Source organism: Camellia sinensis, chromosome 12 (genome assembly GCF_055761805.1).
Source record: "Camellia sinensis isolate YWXY chromosome 12, ASM5576180v1, whole genome shotgun sequence".
Lineage (NCBI taxonomy): Eukaryota > Viridiplantae > Streptophyta > Magnoliopsida > Ericales > Theaceae > Camellia > Camellia sinensis.
In genome coordinates this window covers 127,027,441-127,043,384 of record NC_138972.1, presented here as the reverse complement: position 1 = coordinate 127,043,384, position 15,944 = coordinate 127,027,441, and the positions used below count along the sequence as shown (strand labels likewise).

The 15,944-nt window shown below is 36.6% G+C and overlaps 1 protein-coding gene across 1 annotated transcript; it reads right to left on the bottom strand.

The window, feature by feature from the left end:
- Nucleotides 1-4,470: 4,470 nt before the first annotated feature.
- On the bottom strand, nt 4,471-5,999 carry LOC145803862 (uncharacterized). Its single transcript, XM_082897242.1, has 4 exons — nt 5,852-5,999; nt 5,264-5,624; nt 5,023-5,113; nt 4,471-4,887 (listed from the first exon to the last, which is right to left on the bottom strand). The coding sequence occupies exons 1-4, from the start codon at nt 5,997-5,999 to the stop codon at nt 4,471-4,473; spliced, it is 1,017 nt and encodes a 338-aa protein (XP_082753368.1).
- Between the last annotated feature and the right edge of the window lie 9,945 nt (nt 6,000-15,944).

Here is a 15,944-nt window from a genome sequence, read left to right as displayed (position 1 = left end):
CACATTGTATTGAGTATGCCATGTTGTTGTTTGCGTTGTGTATACCATGTTGTTACATCGTTGTTTGGATTAAGTGTTAATCCGAGCATGAGAAACGAGGGACGTTTCATACTTGAAGTGATGAAACGTGCCTCAATTCTCGGTCGCCGACGCTCTTGACCAAGCATGATAGAGTTTTAGACTTTATGTGTTTACTTGTGCATTCATTTTATATTGAATTATGCAATTTGACTTCTCGGCCATCACGCATTGAAATGCGCGATTGGTGGCCCGAGGGTCGAGAACTACACTCCCTTGAGCTCATGAAATGATAGGGAGAGTGGTTGCGCACACATATCTTTCAAATACATTGCCATGCCCTTTCTTGCTCTCTGTTGCAGCAAACTGGAGAAATGCAGCAACAACTGGTCAGCCAGACAGAAAAACTAGTTGGCCGACCACTTTTTCTGGTTTTCAGCAGAGAAAGTGGTCGGCCAGTGGCTGGTGAGATCCCTAGGTGGTCGGCCAAGCTCCCACAGGTCTCCAAGGTGAGTTGGAAGCTTTCTGGAGCTTAGTGCAAGGTTCTGAGGACAATTGCAAACAGAGGCAAATTGGGGCATCGCGACGGATTTCTGAACGAGGCGATCAAGCATGCGCCCAGTCTTTTCCCTTTGAGAACCTCCTGTTTTACTGCTTTATTTAGTTTCTTTACTTGGCTAGATTAGGCATTCGTTTTATACTTTAATAGTTAATGCGTTTAGCTATTTCAATTTGTTTTGTAATAATTAGTTTAATTAGCTTAGATTAGCTAGTTAGCTTCTTATTCGGTTCCTCTCTTGAGAGGGCCAACTGTTGTAATAAGCGTGCGTGTGTGCGATGCATGTCTTCCAACCCCCATTTCTTTCTCCCTTTTACTTAACCGCTTATGATAGTTAGTTTTAGGGCATATTTCATTTAGCATACCTTATCTTTGCATGCGTGCATCCATTTATCTGTATTGCATGCACCAGGCTCGGCACATCATACTAACTGCTTTGTATTTCAATTCTAAGTTGAATACGTGTACCAAGTTGCATTCATATGTCATTCTAGATAGCCGAGCCTATCTTAGTTGAATTTTTGCATGTGTTGTATTAGCCATCTTAACATGAGCTAGGATCATACATGATTTCTAACTAGTTCTCTGTTTTGGCTCGGAGTCCACTGTGAGTGTTTATGCTTTAGCATACTGCATATGTGTTAATGCTGCCGTGAAAGCATGCTTGCCATGAGGCTAATTGCTTATTTGCTATAACTGCCTGAATGCCTGTGGGTGAAGGTTGGATTGCTTGAATTGGAACAATTCATCAAAATTTGCGTTTTAGTCCACTCGTGAGTAGCAAACTTCAAACCATTCTCACAAACGTACATGCAATGTTTTGTTCCAAATTAGGCGATCTAGTCTATACTTGTATGCTGTGCGCATCACATAGTAATTCTAAGTTAATAACCGGAATAAGAATATATATGTTTTCAAAAAATAAAATATCATGCTTAGTACATGCCGATCTTTGATCGGGCGAGCGGGGGTGCTCATTGCATGAACTTCCCCTTTCGTACCCAAGTTCCCAAGCCGAGGCAACTTTGATGATGACGGACACGTGGCCTTAGGCACGAGTCAGGGTTTCCTAAATTCTCCCAAAATAAGATATTTAGGTGGCGACTCTGTATCTGGCAAAATAGTTCATGTTTGACACTTCTTTATTAAAAATCAGTTTTCCAAAACGATTTTCCAGATTTAGACTCTTTGGTGATTTATCGATCTTACATCGCACATTGTGAGATTAGATTCAGAACTGTGACATGAGTCCGAACTTGTAGTAGATAGAGAGCAAATGAATTCCGCGCCTTCGCTCGCGGAGCTCGGGAGTCCTTGGGCACGTCTACACCAACATGAGCAAACTCAACAAGCAAAAGGTCCAAAATTAGCACAAGAACGACGGTGATGAGTAAGTGATTATACACATTGAAATTGAATTTATTTTTATGATGATGTTAAGTTTCACATATGTACTTAATAGATTAGATCATTTTATAATTGTGCAATGTTAACATTCACATTTTCCGTAATCACAAGGCACAAGTTGCTTGTGGGTGAAGGGACTCAAAGTTTAGAAACGTGTATTTTGATGACATCATATACATCATTAAGGAAGAATCAATACACAACAACGTATGGCACTCGCAAATGTATACAAAACACACACACACACACACACACTGTAAAGACACTAGAAATAATGTATTGCTACCTCTCTATTTGTGTAGGTGATAGATGCATATGGCAAAATACTACTCAAACTATAAGAGTTGGTCAACCCAACTTTGGAAGATTCGACATTCATCTCTACAAGCACATGTTTGGTAACAACTAGACTATTGGTTTGTTTATGTTTGATGTTGATGTGAATGTTCACATGAACAATATTTGATTTGCATGTTGAATAGATGTGAATGCTCATCTGAACATTATATGACATGCTAGAAAGATGTGAATGTTAACAACAACATTATATGATTGATTGAGAAGTTAACAGATGTAAACATTCGCATCTATAATACATTATAGGACTGATTGGTAAATTAACAGATGTGAACATTCACATCATTCACAATGAACATTGATATAAATACTTGGTACATAATTATATGTCCATTGTGTACGAAAAGTCCTGCAAGAGTATCCTCTCATAAGAGCAATAAACTAACTAATGTACATATCAATGACTATTAAGGTCAGAGATACTTGATCTTCCCAATACACCACGACTTCCACTGGAAGATCATTGTCTACGACGTCAAAGATAATCTATGGAGGCATTATAACTCACCACGACCAAGACCCAGTATACATGACCCATATATTGACAAAGCACAAATAGTCGTAAGTGGTTGACACATATAATACTTGTCATGATGTGTAATATTTGAACTTGGATGTATACACTATGTTGCTTTATGCCTAATATGAAATTTCATTCTTCCCTTCATGACAGAGGGACTACATTGAGGCAGTGGTGCACAATATTTGACCATTACCACCACTATGGACCAAATTATCCGGCCAAGATCCATCGTAACCAATCATATTAGTAGACGTCTATCCTCAGCAAGCATCCGAATCATAAGCCTCACATCAATTTGTACACATCTTCCACAATCATTATACACACCTAAATTTCAAATTCTAACAATAACAACTTTGCATTTTCAAGGTGGATTGCGGACTCGCAGTGTGTTACATCATGAGGGCGCATGTATACTGCGAGGAAATTGTTGACAGCCTTAATCGCTTTAAATGGTGTCAAATAAGAGACTCATTAATACACATTTTTCTGAATCACAGAAAGGCAGTGCAATATGAAAACCTATAGGTGGAGGGTGTCCACCTATAACTGTTATTCACATTTAAGACAATTTAGTATCAATATCTTTGACATATTGGAGCAGACTAGCATGATTGTAAATCAATTCTATATCATTACTTGTACTGCTATTTTTTATTCAATATATGTATATGCATTTTGAAGCCTATTTCGTTTTGATCATTCACATTGAGATTGCATTTATTTTTTGGCACATGACATGATGTGAATTTCCACATCATGGAAGGATCAGACACATTCTTATATTTAAAGCCCCGCTCCATGGATGTGAATATTGCTTAAAGTATTATTATAACACAATATGATAGGTGTGAATATGATATTTTTTAACACATAGGTCAATATTCACAGCAAATAATTTGATGATGTGAATATTCACACCACACACATACATGCATCACAATATACACAACAAAATTTCATTTTGCTAACCAAACCCACTCACAATGTCACTGTTTTAGGTACTACAAACCAAAAAGATAAACAAATCAATACTACAGAAATTAAAAAAAAATACAGTATTATACTTGGCAAATATATGAATGTTATTCAAACACACTTTATACCTATTGCCACACAAAACGTAATCTTATTCCAAATGTTATATTTTATGTAGGAATGTTCACATTGTCTACACGGCATTATTACGAATGACATACACAGGTGTGAATATTCACATTTGTTCTTATTCACAACAGTTATGAATATTCACACCATGTCAATCTGTATGCATGTGAAAGTTCACATCCCAGATTATATTCATGTCAACGTTGACAACAATAATGTTAAAAGTTCAACCCATGTGCGAGTATTCATATAATATGATTATTTTACACAAGTGTGAATGTTCACATCATGTGTTCATCATTAACACACCAACAAAATGTCAGTTTGTTGCCGAAAAAAAAAAAAATCAAACACTAATTTTGCCAATGCATTATTATGTTTGCCCAACACAACGTAATCTTATTGCAACACAATGTTTGCCAACACAACACAATCTTATTTCAAAAATCAATATAAGAATCCCATGTGAAACACAATGTTGAAATGAAAAATGTACACCCTATATTGGCTTCTTGCATGATTTTCGATTGTGGCTTCCCAACTTATCATATCTCCCGCACCTTATTTGCTTCAGTTTCTCACCCCTTGATGCGATTTTATTCTTTTTCGGCCTGCCAGGTGGTCTTTTCACAGTTAGTGGATATATAGTAAAGTCCGTGGGATCAAAAAGTGGCTTTTCCACTGACAGTATAGGAAATATGGCACCCGAATAGGCTGCACGATATGTTTCTATATGAAAGTAATGCTCTACATAATCATTGAGATTGTAGCGGCTCTTGTGAATAGCAATAACAACATGGTCACATAGGAATCCGTTGATTTGCCATTTGAAGCAAGAACACATACACCTTGCAATATTAACTATAACAGATGATATCGAATGAACCTTAAACACATCCTCATTGGCTTTGCTAACCTGCCAAGACATGCTATCGTTGAACGAATCAAGAAGCAATGTTTCGAATGTAGGACAAATAAACTCATTCCACTTGTTTGCTTAGTCACGCCGCGCAGACATTTGCTGCATCAACTGAGTATGAATTGTGTCCACCATCTGAGCGATAGGAAGATTGCGTGCTTCTTTAATCCAAATATTAAATGACTCCGCTGCATTGGATGTCATTTCCCCATAACAAATGCCTCTGCACAACATCACAAACATTGTACAATACTGAATTTAATTTCTTCGAAACTGAATATGAAATTTCACATCGCCACAGAACATAATTGAAATTTCACATCACTACCATTCTAAGCTTGACAAATGAAATACATTAGGAAACTACTATTACTTGAAGTATGAATTCGTCCAGTGCTTAGGTGCCAACTCCTTAAAAAAACAATGTGCTCGTTGCTTACCCTCATCTTTTAATTTCTCAAGTTTTTCATAGAACCCTACCACAGTTGGCTCGTAAGCATAGTCACCCAAACTACTAACCAGGTGGTCCCTAAATCTATTATCAATTCCCTTCATCCGGTCTCTTAAATTGTTCTTCAAGTGTTGTAAGCAATAACCGTGATGTGCTACTGGGAACACCTTCAGCATCGCTTCTAACAGACCAAGATTACGGTCCGAAATAAAAGTAATCTGACACTTACCATTAACAACCTTCCCAAGTTCGTGCAAGAACCACGACCAATTGGCCGTGGTCTCTGAATCAACAATCACAAATGCAACAGGGAATAGGCCCACAACACAATACCATTAAATAACTAATCACAATATTCCAATGTGAATATTAACAAAAGTAGTTTACAAAAACACTATAAAGCAAACAAGGCATGTGAATGTTTACACTGTGTAATGGTTAGCCATATATCCACACTATGCCACTCAATGTGAATATTAACATGGCTACACAATTAAAAAAAATACTTACCATTGTTTCCATCCTTAGCCATTGTCACAAGTAACTGACCTTTGTACTTTCCTTTGAGAAATGTTCCATCCAGGAATAACAAAGGCCGACAAGAATTGTACCCAGAAATACACACAATATTGACATAACTCCCTGAATTGTAACGCATCACAGCATCCGAATACCACTGTAGCTGGTCAAACGATAATGAGTGATCTCCATGAATAATAGTCTTTGCTTTCTTTATGTCCAACCATACTGTAGACACCCTATTTCTATCGGCCTTTACGACTTGGACGTCATTGCATGCATACCTGATGATTAGTCTATATGCTCGTCAAGTGCTTGAAGTTCTCAGCGAAATGCCACAGCTTTGAGCCCTTCAAACCCTACACTCTTGTTGCTTCATTCTTAGACTAAGTCTTGGTTCTTTAAGCCTGTAGCTTCTGGTGGCTCGGCCATCACTTTTTGGTTGCCGGTCACCAGTGATGGCCTGCCGACCACCAATTTCTTTTACAGATATTTTGTGATAGCTGTGTCAACTGTTTGTACAGATGCATGCATTTGCCTGCATGTGTAGGGCTGGATTTTCTTGAGGAGAATTCATGTTTTCTATATATAGAAGGCCTCCCTCTCATGTTTTAAGGTTAGAAACATTTTAGAGCAAAATTTTTCCTCTCTCTATACAATTCTCTCTCTCTAGCAAATTTTTACATTTTTGCTTACAAATCTTCAACCTTTGCCTATACACCCTTAACCAAACCTTCTCATCTTTGAGCTGAGGTGTCTTTTAGGCTTGTTTTAGCTCTTGAGGGTGTTGTTTTCTTAGTTTTGTTGCTTGGAGTTGATTTTCTCTTCAAAGGTATAAGGCTTTGCCTATTTGCTTGCTTTGTCTACTCTTTTTCTTGCAATTTTCCAACTGTTTTGGGGCTGTAAAAACTCTGTATTTTTTAGTTGAAACTTGGGTTCTAAGGCCATTAAAGGTTGAGTGGTGTTCCACCCTTCTTTGTACGTTGCTTTGAAAGCCTTTTCCCCTGTGTTTCCCACCCTTTTACTATCTATTTTTGAGCTTTTAAATACTGATTTTCAGAGTTATTTCAGTGGCCAAAATCATGTTTTGAAGTCCAAATTTGGAGGGGTTAGCCTCCCCTTCTTGTGTCTTGCTTACTAGCCTAGCTTGTGCCATGTTTTACCATATTAATTTAGCTATTTTTGTCTTAATTCCAGTATGTTTTAGGACTTTTTTTAGACATTTTTAGCACTATTTTGGGTTGATAGTTGCATTTGAGCTTTGTTTTGCATGCTTATAGTGTAATAGTCCTCATGAGTTTGATGTTCTAGGCCTTAGACACCATCTGGTTTAAGTTGATTGCATTTATTTATGGCTTTCCATACTTATAATCACACTTAATCATCTCTGTAATCTCCCTCCTTTCTTGGCTTTGTTTTGCTTTGAAAATGGTTCAAACAACTTGTTTGTTTAAAGCATGAGATTGAGGTGTCATGCTTAATGGTTTAATCATTGTAGGGTTCGTTACCAACGGTATGATGTCTCTTTCATGCCTAAAACAGCACTTGGTTTGAGCCCTCTTTCCATTAGAGGACTAAAACTCACCATTGGACTTAATGAATTAAATGATGATTGATAATCTAAAATGGAGTAATTAAAACTTGGGACTAAAAAGGTGTAAGATAATAATTTGTTTGTGTTTAATTGGACGTTAATTGAACACATGGAAACTTGATGCATTTCATACTCATTAGTGATGAAATGATTCAAGTTTCCAAGGTCACCACTTTCCTTGATCAACTCATGAAAGGGAGGAGGTTAGAGTCTTATTTTGTTGTATTTATTGAAATTGCACACCTTGGTTCATGAGCCATCACGCAATGAAATTGCTTGAGTTGATGGTTTGTGGACCAAGTCTTATCTCTTCTTTGAATTGTTCATGAAAAGGAGGGGTGAGTTGTGCAAACAAACCCTCGAAAATATCTTGTGCATACTCTGTTTGTTTTCTGTTGCAGCAAGATGAACTGGGCAACAGTGGCTGGCAGGCCACCTTTGATGGCCGGTAGGCTATCACTTGTGGCCGGCTGACCACCAATGCAAAATTTAGTAGTGTGTTTTTAAGGCAAAGCATAGTTATTTTGGAAGTGGGCAATAGTGTATGTGTTCTCTGTGCAACAAAGGCTCTCCGGAAGAAAAACAGTGGCCTTTTCGAGTGGAAACCGAGCATGCGCATGAACATCCCTCACTTCCCGAGGTGGAGTATTTAGCTTAGTACTTAATTGTTTAGCTTACCTACTTCTTTTAATTACATTTGTGTTGTAATTATTTAATTAGCTAAAGTAGTTAACTAGTTGTGATGTTGTAATCATTAATTAACTAGAATAATTAGTTAATTCATATGTTGTTATAATAATTAGTTAAGTAGTTTAGCTATTTGTTCATTTCATTTTGTAATAGTTGATTAATTAGCTTAGCCTTAGTTAGTTAATTAGCTAGTTAGTTTATTCAGACTCTCTTTCGTGAGAGCGCAATGTAATAATGTGTATGTCTTCCAACCCTACGTCTTTCTCCATTTTATTTACTACTTATGATGGTTAGTTTAGGGACATCATGTTTTATTTAGCATACTTCATGTTTGCGTCCACTTGTATTGCATGCACCGAGGCTCGATTCATCATTCTAATTTGCATTGTTAGTTTAAATACATTCTTTGAATACGTGCTTAGACTGCATGCTATTTAATTGATTCATATGCCATCTTAGTAGCTGAGCCTATTTAGATTGCATGTTGCATGTGTTGCATTAGTCATATTGTATAGTTAGGAATCATGCATTTTTCTAACTAGTTTCTCTTTTGGATTGGAGTACTAGGTAAGCCTTTACTCGCTTTAGCATATCGCATGCGTGTGATTATTGCCATGTTAGCATGCTTGCCATGAGACTAAGTGCTTAAGTGATAAATTGCTTGAAATGCCTGTGGATGAAGGCTAATTGCTTGAATTGGAATAATTTGAATAATGTTTATATGCAATCACTTTTTCAAGTGGTATATATTTCGAAACAATTTTCAAAAACCAACATGAATCAAGTGTTCCAATTCTTGCAAAACTAGTCTATATTTGTGTGTGTGCGCATCGCATAGTAATGCTAGCCTAATAACCGAAATAAGAGCATATAATGTACATAAGATTCCTATTATGATTAGTAGAGACCGATCTTTGATCAGGCGAGCGGGGGGTGCTCAAATTCATTCATAACCTTCCTCTCTTGTGCCTAAGTTCCCGAGCCGAGACAATCTTGGTGATGACAGACACGTGGCCTTTGGCACGAGTCATGGGTTTCCTAAATTTTCCCAAAACTAAAATATTTAGGTGTCGACTCTGTATTTGGAAAAGCAATCCATTTTTGGCAATTTGATTCAAAATTAATTTTTTTAAAAGATTTGTCGGATTTGGATTCTTTGGTGATTATCTATTTCACATTGCACTTGTGAGATCAGATTCAGAACTGCGGGAGTCCGATACTGTAGGGCTTATTTCGACTTCCGAAAGGGGACACGAAAAAGCCGAGCTATAGTTTTTGGTGACTCTACTGGGGAGATTAGAGAACTTGACTTGAAATTCATGATATGAAATTTTATCTACACTTATATGTTTATTTGCATTGCATTTGCATTGATGCGTTTAAGTCACTGTGTTTGCTATCTGCTATTCTTGGACGGTTTGCTGGAGGCTTGCCTAAAGCTTGCCAAAAGGCTGACCGGTCACGGGCTCTGCCATGATGGGAACACAACCCTTAGATCTGGACTACCACTATACCGTTTGATCCTCCTTTCACTTCTCGGTGTCAGGTGTGAGAGGTATATTAGGTAGTCTTTCTGAGGTACCCTATTGACCATTTGGCCTAGTTGCATATTGAAAGCCATAGAGACTGTTCCAAACTAGGATAGGTTGCTCACCTAAATATAGGATTGCATGAAACCACTTTGTTTGAATAGTGAACCCTAATTCCTGACAAAACTAGGACATGGTAACTCTACTCCCTCATAGGGGTGTTTTGGCTCTTATTTAACTGGTATGTGCTTTACAGTGAAACTGTACAGGAATGTGTGTATCAGTTGCAAGTTAGGTATCAATTTTGGGGGCAAAATTCAGTGTTGAGTGCAGTCCTACAGCTTTGATTACATCCGTGTGTTGTTAACATCTGAGCTGAGGTGCTGTGCGGTTTCTGATTACTGATTACTGTTTACTTTTTGCTTTATTTCTTTTTGCTAGGTAGTATAACACCATAGCTTCAGAAAGTTCGGATATCCCCCAAGTACTCTGGACCTATGTCAGGAGGCTTTGCAAAACCGGAGATCTTGTTGGGGGACAGCTCGTGTTTACTTCACTCCCGCCGGTTACTAGACGAAGGAGAGTCAGACAGAGTTCACCGGTTCAATTTCTACAACAGTCACCCGTCATTTCACCTGCATTTAGTCAGGCACAGTTTTCTACATCTAGTCCAGTACGAGATCACTCGCCCATTCTGATGGCACAGTATCCCTCAGTCATCATGGAGGACCTAATCCATTATCTTCAACAAACAGTTGAAACTATGCAACAAGATGCGGCTCGTCAAGCTGAGGTCACAGCACGTTAGGCTGAGGTAATAAACAGGCTGTAACAACAACAGCCACAGCCGGCAGTAGCTTCTGCATCTCATGCACCTCCTACGGATATCCCAACATTCGGAGCCACTGCCCATGTTGAGAATCAAGGCAATCCAACAGAGCCAATCCCACCACAAGCCTCCAAAGAACCTGTGTGTCAGACCGAGGCTCCATTTGAGTTTGAGGTTGACCCAACTGTGTTTAAAGTCAACAAGTTGGAAAAGCTCTTCAAGAGAGTGCAGGGCGTTAACTCTATCCCCGACATAGAAGATGGGCATACCGATTCTACAGTGATATTTCCATATCGGTTCAAAATGATCAGTTCGATGGCTCTGGAGACCTTATGGTTCATTTTTGGCTGTTTTCAGACATCCTACGGCCGATGGACTTGACCAGGTTGCAGAAGTTCTCACTCTTTGGTAGTACTATGTCTGGTATAGCCGCCATATGGTATGCAAAGTTGGGAGGAAATGGCTGAGGCCTTCGTTGCACAATACTCGTACAACACACAAATCAAGGTCACAACCTGTGATCTTGAGGCAATGCGCCAGGAGCCTAAGGAGGGCTTCTTAGAATTCATGACGAGGTGGAGGGCCAAGGCTTCAATGATGACTACACGACCTTTCGAGAAAGATTAGATAAGGATGGTAGCCCGTAATCTGCACAGGAAATTGTTGCAGAAAATGATTGTCCTACCTTTGTTCACATTCACCAAGCTCTATGAGATAGGGGTTCAGATTAAAGACGCCATGAAACAAGGGTTGATTATTGATGAGAAAGAGCAGGCCAAGAGGCCTTTTTTGCGCAGTACCAATGCTATAGCTGCGTGGCCGTCGGATGTGAGCGTTGTCACCACCACAACTAAGACTGCCAATCCCTTTGCCAACACAACTCCATAAACTTCAACCAACCCTGCCCGATTCTAGAGGACCTTTACCTAACTCTACATGCCTTCATCTCAAGCCATGAAGGTGTTGATAAAAAAGGGACACCTCAAGCCATTAGAGTCTCGCCCGCTACCTGATCCTCTTTTACCAAAACACAACCCAGCCAAGTACTATGTATTTCACCAGCAGCACGGTCACGACACCGACCAATGCTTCAAGCTGCGTCATAAGATTCAAGACCTCATTGACAACAAGGTGATTGCACTACCCCAGAAAGCAAATGCCACTACTAACCCTCTCTCGGCCCACAATCAGGTTCCCCTACCTCACGATCTAAATCTAATCCATACACTGGCCATCCCCTATGACCCAAACGTATATATTACCCCTTCCCACCTACCTAGACCGACGATGTTCATTTCTAAAAACATAGATTTGTGCATGATGGACACATCCACACTTCAACCTAAACTTGTGGTGGTGACAATGGCAGAAGAAGGGAGGCTAGCCTTAGAGGAGAGTGTGAGTCCGTTGCCTGAGTGCTCTGAGGACTTGCCTACGGGGATGTATAATCCAAGCTGCTACATTGTGCCGATTGATCAAGTCAAGTCGGAAGTGGTATTGCCAACTGTAGTGGAGGTCAATGTGGTTAGGGAAGATGGCCCAAGCCAACGTTTGGATGATCTGGCGGAGCTAGAAGAGGATCTAGGCAACCTACAGTTCTTTAACGAACAAGATCAAGGGGATGCGCAGATTGACTGGTTTGATTTGAATGGATCAACGGCCAATTTTGGGTAGTTGAGTGACAAACCAAACAAGGAGGAAGGAATTGAAACAAAGCCAGAAGAAAAGAAAGCAGGAATTGTTGTAGTGGCTGGAATGGTTGACGAAAAGGGAAAACTGTCGGAGAACGTCGGCGTGGAAAATTCAGCTCAAGAACGGGGCATTGTGAGTACTGTGGACATAGAATAGGAAGCTGCGCTGAAGCAATTTGCACAAGAGAGGGTTGAAGACAACCAGAAAGCTATAATTGCCTAACACCCTATGGGGGAAACTTGTGATATGAAAGTGATACAAATGGAGCCGGACAACTGTTTGTCGATTGCCGGAGGTATATGGTGGGAGGATGACGATCTACTTCTGGATTCACTACAAGAAAAAACACATTTTATAGCATTCGATGAATGTTATCAAAAGTAAACAGTAGCATTCATTGGAATGCTATGTTTGCCCATGTTATTAAAAGTGTGTCATTTTTAATAACATTTATTGAATGTTATCGTTGAGCGCTATCCTAAATATATTATAACAATTTTTGAATGCTATGAAATAGTTAAAAGTTACTAAAAATACAGAAGGATAACAGTTTGTTAATGTTATCAAATTGTTTTTATAGCAATCTAGTAATGTTACAATTTACCATATCATAACTAACTACGAATGTTATAATAAAGCATGTCAACAAAATTTTTGATAACATTTTTTTAATGCTATAAATTCCTCATTATGATAGCAATTTTAAATGCTATCATATAGTAGTTATAAATGTAATAAAAATCCATTCCAACACCAATATTGGAAACCTAAATCCTGTAAATGCAGCAAACACATTTTCATCCATCACATACAAAACAATATCATCATTGAAAGATAACTCATCGCCACAAATTTCAAGAAATAATAAAATTGTCATAACATTGTTTTAATAAAGTACCAAAACACAATCTCTCACTATGTTCAGAAAAATAAAAACAAAAACTTAAAGCCATAATGTCGATATGTACAAGACATAATAACACATTCAAATTCCTTTTTCTGCATCCACAAACTTCCAAGCTAACTTCTATTGGTCCCATTTTCTTTCCAAAGCTAATAACTACAAAACAATAATCAACACGTCACATTAAGTATACTCAGTTTAAAAATAAAATGTATATCATTAAAAAGGAAAAATAGAAAGAAAATTATATCAATAAACAAAGTATTTTGTACCTAATGGTTATATGTCTACTCTCTTTCCCTTTTAAAAGCATGTAAGGAAATACAAAGTGACACAGTGAATGCAAAGGAGAATTGTCATTAAGAATTTTTTGAAAAAAAATTAATGTTTTACCAATACATGCAAGCTTTATGTTTGTGTGTGTGTGTACATATTTTTATATTTAGTTTTCTACAAAAGGTTCAAACATGTACTCACTAATTGCAATTCTGTGATAGAAGCTGAAAAATTTCTTAAATATTCTAAAATGGTGGGGTGTCACAGATACGTCCAAAACATTTTTAGAATTGGCAACATGGTGGCTTGTAATGGATATGATGATAAAAAGTATTTGAAAATCTTTATTTTATGCTATTTTGTCAATTATTTGGTTCTCAATGAATTACCCTGTTTTCATTTAGACATAGATGTGACTGTTATGAACTTAAGGAGATGGTAAAAGTTTGTGCAACTTTTTGGTGAAGGCAACACAAAAGATATTATTTTTCAGCATTGATGATTGCTAGTCTTGAAATGTGGGAGTAGAAGGCACGAAAACTAGAAAGCTATTCAAGTTAGATTGGATCTTATAATGGTCATCTATAATGAGAAGATCATATTATTAGAGTAAAAAAAGAATGCAATAAAGAACGAGAATCATAATATACAAGAATTTTCAAAAAACTAAATATAGTTCTAATAAACAGCAAAGCAATATCCAAATCAAATAAAAATACACATAATAAATAAATAACTAAACTAATATGGTTTGACGAAATATCAACCACATAATTTGAATAAGCTAAACAATCCCTCCCCTCCCCTCCCATAGAGAAAAAAAAAAAAAAAAACTCTCCTATAGTGCATGATGGAGTACATTAAATGCTTGATAAGGAGCAATCTTATATTAATTTTTTAAAACCCTCACTAGCATATTCTTCATCGACAATTTTTTGTTTCTATATTTACTAAATTTATATATGAAATGATGTCATAATGTAACTGATATAATTTACCACTTAGATTTCTTGCTTTCCTCTTGATATTTAAATTAGAATTTTTATGTATCTTTATATGTTTATTTGGCTAACACAATCAGTTATTAGTATAGGAATATAAAGATGGATAGCTAATCATTTTTGTAGACCTGGCTATATTGGGGCTGAAACTTTCTTAATCATAGGCTTTATTATAGACAACAATGTACAATAATATATGGAAGTTTTTTTTGGGGTGTATACCATATGTCCCAATTACAACCTTTGTGGTTTTAGTTATGACAAATTATAGTGTTAGTTATAATTAGGTTATGACTTGGTTATGCACATTGTGTTCTTAGTTATGATTCATTATAATATTAGTTATGACATTATTTTGATTATGATACCAAAAAAAAATCTTTAATTACACCTTTTATGGTGTTTGGTTATGACTCATTTTTTATTTTTTATAGTTATGACTGAAAAGGGTTTAGTTATGACATTTGTGATAATCAATCACACAAATGTCATAACTTATTTATAGTACATAGCATTACCGATAATATATATATATATATACATACACATTTAACATTTACAATTGGAAAATTACCAAAATAGTAGAGGTTTTTTTTTAATTTTATTTATTTATTATGGACCAATAACAAAGAGGTTTATTACTAGCTCTTTGATAAAAATAAATAAATAAATAAAAATCGCTTTAGTATTCTAGATTGGGAAACTTTGATCGTGGTTAACTTGCTATGAGTTTTTAAATATACATATCCAAGAATTATAATTAGGCTACAACTGTCAAAGCTGTATCTTTTTGTTTTTATTATTAGTATGTTATGTAGTTGTATCTAAACGCCTTGCAAAGCCCCTCACCAAAAGAAAAACCCACATAAATCACTTCAAAGTTCAATTTTTAGGTTGTGTTTGAATCATTGATTTAGATAGGAATTTGAAAATAGAAAATGTGGGTGAAATATGAATGGAATGTATGAACATTTCACCTACATTTTCTTTTTTCCTTCTCAAATTACTACCAAAATCACTGATCCAAATACACAAAACCAAATTCCATATAACATTCATTACTTGTTTCAATCCAAATAATTGCAGTTATAGCTTTAGCCATGATTGGTAGTCTAATAGATGAGATTGAAAATTATAAATACATACAATCAACAAAATCAAAACCCAATCCATATATATATATATATGTATATATTATATAGTATTGTATATGTGAGCATCTATTTGGTGTCTTGAAACTTTTTTTTATTTATACCAAATGTCCAATTTTCTATTCCCAAAAATAAAAAGAAAAACAATAGGGAAGAGGGCCTGACTTGAACTTAAGACTATAAATTTGATAAACTAAACTCTTACCATTTGAATTACATACAATATATAAAAAATATTTTATTTATTTATTTACGTATTTATTTATTTGACTTGCTATTTATTATATATGCAAGTTGCAAACACCATGATTAACAATAAAGAAACATCCAAGACCAAACAAAATACACAAAAAAAAAACACCCACTAGCCACCTAAATAAGTTAACATAGCAGCCTACATATATGACTCCAACCAAGC